At 33.2% G+C, this 4667-nt stretch overlaps 1 protein-coding gene across 1 annotated transcript; it reads left to right on the top strand.

The window, feature by feature from the left end:
* Nucleotides 1-204: 204 nt before the first annotated feature.
* LOC116844971 lies at nucleotides 205-1440 on the top strand. The gene has a single exon (XM_032817177.1). The coding sequence runs from the start codon at nucleotides 205-207 to the stop codon at nucleotides 1438-1440; it is 1236 nt and encodes a 411-aa protein (XP_032673068.1).
* The last annotated feature ends 3227 nt before the right edge of the window (nucleotides 1441-4667 follow it).

Here is a 4667-nt window from a genome sequence, read left to right as displayed (position 1 = left end):
TCGTTGTGAGTGATTTTTTCGTCAGAAAAGAATCATCGTCTGTTGTCCCGCCGCCGCCGCCGCATGTACTTTCATCGTCATCGTCCTCTTTTTCTTCCTTCTTTGGGAAAAAGAAAAACGCGCGCAACAACGACATCGTCTACTTAGCGGCAAACATCGCCTTTCTACGATCATTGGGATTTCGGGTGAGAAACTAACGACGCCATGCTAACTGATATTCTCAATATCGAGAGCAGACCGACCTTCGACGATCGTGTCATCAGAATCGAAACCCATACATATAATCCATACGTTAATACCACATTCGATTACAACGATGAGATACGTATACCTATTCAGCAACAAGATCTGTATACGCTGCCGTACGACAGCTTTCTTTACATCGAGGGAAACGATGAGTCAAAGAATGATAATTTGGCACCGCCCGCCTTATCGAAGACAGCCGCCAGATTCTCGAACAATTGCGCGGCGTTTATGTTCGACGAGATACGATACGAGATTGACGGCGTGGAAATCGATAAATGCAGAAACGTGGAAATTACGAGCATCTTGAAGAATTACGCTCTTCTGGACAGAGGAAAAAGCAAAAAAATGGAAAACGCCGGCTGGTTATTGGAGAACGGCAAATCGTCGCCGCTGCACGAATTCAACTTTTGCGTGCCGCTGGATATGCTGTTGGGCTTTTGCGAGGATTACAAACGCATAGTGATAAATGCGCGGCACGAATTGATACTGAAACACGCGCGTAGCGATGCGAATTGTTTCGTGACTGATCAAGAACAACAGCATCAACCCAAGATCACGCTATTCAAGGTGCAATGGCGAATGCCGCATATCGTACTGAAGGACGTGAACAAATTGTCGCTGTTGCGTACTCTGGATAGCGATAGATATCTGAGCATGGCTTTTCGCTCGTGGGATCTGTACGAGTATCCGCTGCTGCAGAGCACTACGAAACATTCGTGGGCCGTGAAAGCCGCGACGCAATTGGAAAAACCGCGATACGTTGTGTTCGCCCTGCAAAACAATCGAAAAAATATGTTGAACAAAGACGCTTCCGTGTTTGACCACTGTGATCTCACGAACGTTAAATTGTTTCTGAATTTCGAATTTTATCCCTACAACGACATGAATTTGAATTTCGAAGTGCGCAAAATCGCAATATTGTACGATATGTACTCGAGATTTCGCAAGACGTATTACAGTCTCGAAACGGACGACGTGTATATGACCTTAGAGAATTTTCTACAACACGGTCCGTTTGTTGTGATCGATTGTTCGCATCAGAATGAATCGATCAAGAGCGCAACCGTCGACATTCGCATAGAATTCGAATGCAAAGAGAACGTACCGAACAATACAACTGCATACTGTCTCATCATTCACGATCGATTGATCAAGTATAATCCGCTCACCAATATGGTGCGTAAGATAATATAATCATTGCTGGATCTGCGCAAAAGGAGGAACGTCGCTTATGTCAATCATTCTCCACGTTCTCTCAAAGATAAACGATATCGCTGACAGCTACGACTTATCCTTTTTGATTATCACATATATTTTCCTGTTGATCGTTGTGTATATAAAGCAGAGTCGTACACAAGATTCTTGCATAATTCCGCTGATTTGTGTGGGAGAAATACAATACATTTGCTCCGCGCATTTGTTTTCGGAAAATATTGTCGTCGTCGTTCCCATAATACATCATCATCATCATCATGGAGTCATTCCGCAATATTCCTGTCGGGCTGAGAGGAGGAGGAGGTAGAGGTAGAGGGGAACATTCAAACGGTGCCTATATTTGCCGATCTACAAGGTTTCATCATGGGAAACAAAAGATCTTTTGTAATAAAGGAAGTGGCATTATTGAAAAAGAACGGAGGAAAAACTGCTACACAAATTGTTTCTGCCACCGATGAAATGGAACTTACTGACGACATTGGAACAATCCCAAGCCCAATGGTTGACATCCAATCATCACGGTTTCCACTGGGACGAAGACATCGCTTATTGGAGAGCTGAATCGATTATTTACGACGCACTCTGTTGCAAGCTCGAAGAGGAAGCGAGAGAAGGAAGCAAGAGACTCGTTTACGCGAAGGAACTCCGAGAAAAAAATCTGGTTGGCCAATGTCCTGAGAAAACGGGAAACGAGCCGGCGCCGCCGTCACAATTGTAACGACATAGGCCGTGTTCCGTTTTTACTGGCAGTGCTGTCGAAATGACGTCATGACACCCTTACAGAAATATCATACTAAGAAATACTGAAAAATTATTAGTGATTAAGTATTACCAGTAATTCAGTAATTTTTTGGCCAGTATTTAATTTCTGGCGAATACTGATAATAAAATCACTGTTAAATATTGATAGTAATCAGATACTAAGAATTATTGTACGAAGGTAAAAAACGAGAAAATTATATTTTAAAAAATATAATTTTTCATTTTCTCACGTCTCATAAACCACTAGGTATCGAAGATTGTCAACACTCTAAACTTTGAATTCTCCCTTGATAATTTCGATCCCAAGCGGTATACCACCGGTTACCCATCCATATCCTGACTCCATTAAAATGTTCCTTAACCTGACGATCAATCGACACGCGGCGATTCCCAGTGACTCCAACGATATTCTCACGATTTGTGCTTATATAATGTATCTTTATAATGTCCACAGTATATTATAACATACATAGCAAACACTAAATAATAGTTACATGATTTTTAATAATAAATAATAGTTATATGATTTTTACTTGGTGTTTGTTGAATAATTTGCTGATAGATATTGAAACAATGTAACAACATTCGATATACGATGAATATTGATGTAATGTAGTAAACCAGTGATAATTACTTTTAAATTTTTAACAGAATGTTATAATGATTAATTCAAACAAAAAAAAAATAAAAAAATCCAAGAAAATCTAAATTAAATAAATCGAATTACTAAATTTTGAAAGAAACTTTTAAAAAATACTATTTAAAACAATGTGTTGTTTCATCAAATGACATGATTTCCTTGAACGAAACAAAAATTTGTATTTTCATATTTATCATTTTAAAAGATGATATTTCGTTTAAGAATATATTTTAAAGAAACAAAAAAATCACAAAATTAAACAAGTACGAATATAAAATCTAAAGAAAGTATTTTCTCCGAAAAACTGTATAAGAAGTATAAGAAATATGCAATAAGATAAATTCTATTATTAATAACTACTGCCACTAACAAGTACTATTCTAAGTACTATTCTATAAGTACTATTAATGTGAAACATTACTGAATTTGAGATACGAGTAACAAAAATAACTAGTAAATAAGTAAAAAATATTATATTATATCAGTAATATTTTTGAAATATTGTTGTAATATTGCTAAAATAATATTGCAAATTAATGTCACTGCAATGTCTTTGTAACATTGCACTGCAATATGCAATCTTGCAACGTTGTAGCAATGTTGCTGAAAGCTTTCGTGCTATATGGGCTGAGATTCGAACCTGAGACCTCTGGTTTTTGAGTTGTTCAGTTTGCCTACTGCACCACTGTCACTTTGACTGAGAGATGTTTCGTATACATATAGTATATCCATGTATGAAAACATATGATTTATTTAAAAGAAGAGAATAAAATTCGTTTAAATGTAAAAAGTATGTTTTTAAAAATTATGTAAAAAGTATATTTAAAAAAATATTTACTTGTATTAAAAGTAAGTAAAATACAAATAAATTATTTTGTACATTTAAATAAATTGTTTTTTGAAAATAAAAGAAACTTGAATTTTTGAAACACAAAAAAGATACTTTTAATATTAGAAAATAATTTATTTAGGTTTATAAAATTATTTACTTGTATTTTATTTACTTTTAAAAGAAGCAAATATTTATTGAAACACAGTTTTCATATTTAAAAAAACTAATTTTCTCCTTGTAAGGAAGTCATTTGCTTAATCTTATATATCTTATATATACATGTTTTAAATCAAAGAAGTCATTTTTTATCTAAAAATTCATAATTTTACAGCTTATTTTACAAATTTAAAAAAATATTACTTTATATTTATTACATATTTTGCGAAATCTAACAAATATTTTTTAAGTTAAGAAATTATATTTAATAAAATTATTTCTTTGATTTAAAGAATTTTTTAATGTACATTACCAATTTAAATTTCGATTTTCTTATTTCTCCATTAATTTAATAATTATAAATAATTATATTTATTTTTTTCATGTGTAATATTTATTGAAATATTTACAAAATATTACTATTAATATTTATTTTTTGTTTACCATAGATATTGTATAAAATTTTTAGTCTACATTTTAATAATATTTTAAATAAAGATTTTGATACTTTTCCTTTTTTATGTATATAAAAAAATATTTACAAAATATTTATATAATATTTTTAAAAAATAATTCGAAATGAATATTTATAAGTATTTATTATTAATATTGTGTGCTGTCTGGGTTAATACTTTAAATCTTGACAGTATTTTGCGTAATTATTTCATCACTTAGGAAAGTATTACATACGAGGGCTGCTCCGTAAGTTTTGCGACTAGTAAGGAAAACACGGTAATTTGTCATTGAAAATGGCTTTATTGTTTTTCAAAGTATTCTCCATGATGATCAATACACTTCTGCATTCGCTCAAACCAT

This window comes from Odontomachus brunneus, unplaced genomic scaffold (assembly GCF_010583005.1).
Source record: "Odontomachus brunneus isolate Ranch 3 - 2012 unplaced genomic scaffold, Obru_v1 Obru_scaffold_048, whole genome shotgun sequence".
In the NCBI taxonomy this organism is placed as follows: domain Eukaryota; kingdom Metazoa; phylum Arthropoda; class Insecta; order Hymenoptera; family Formicidae; genus Odontomachus; species Odontomachus brunneus.
Note: the sequence above shows the minus strand (reverse complement) of the source record. Positions and strands in the feature narration are given on the sequence as shown.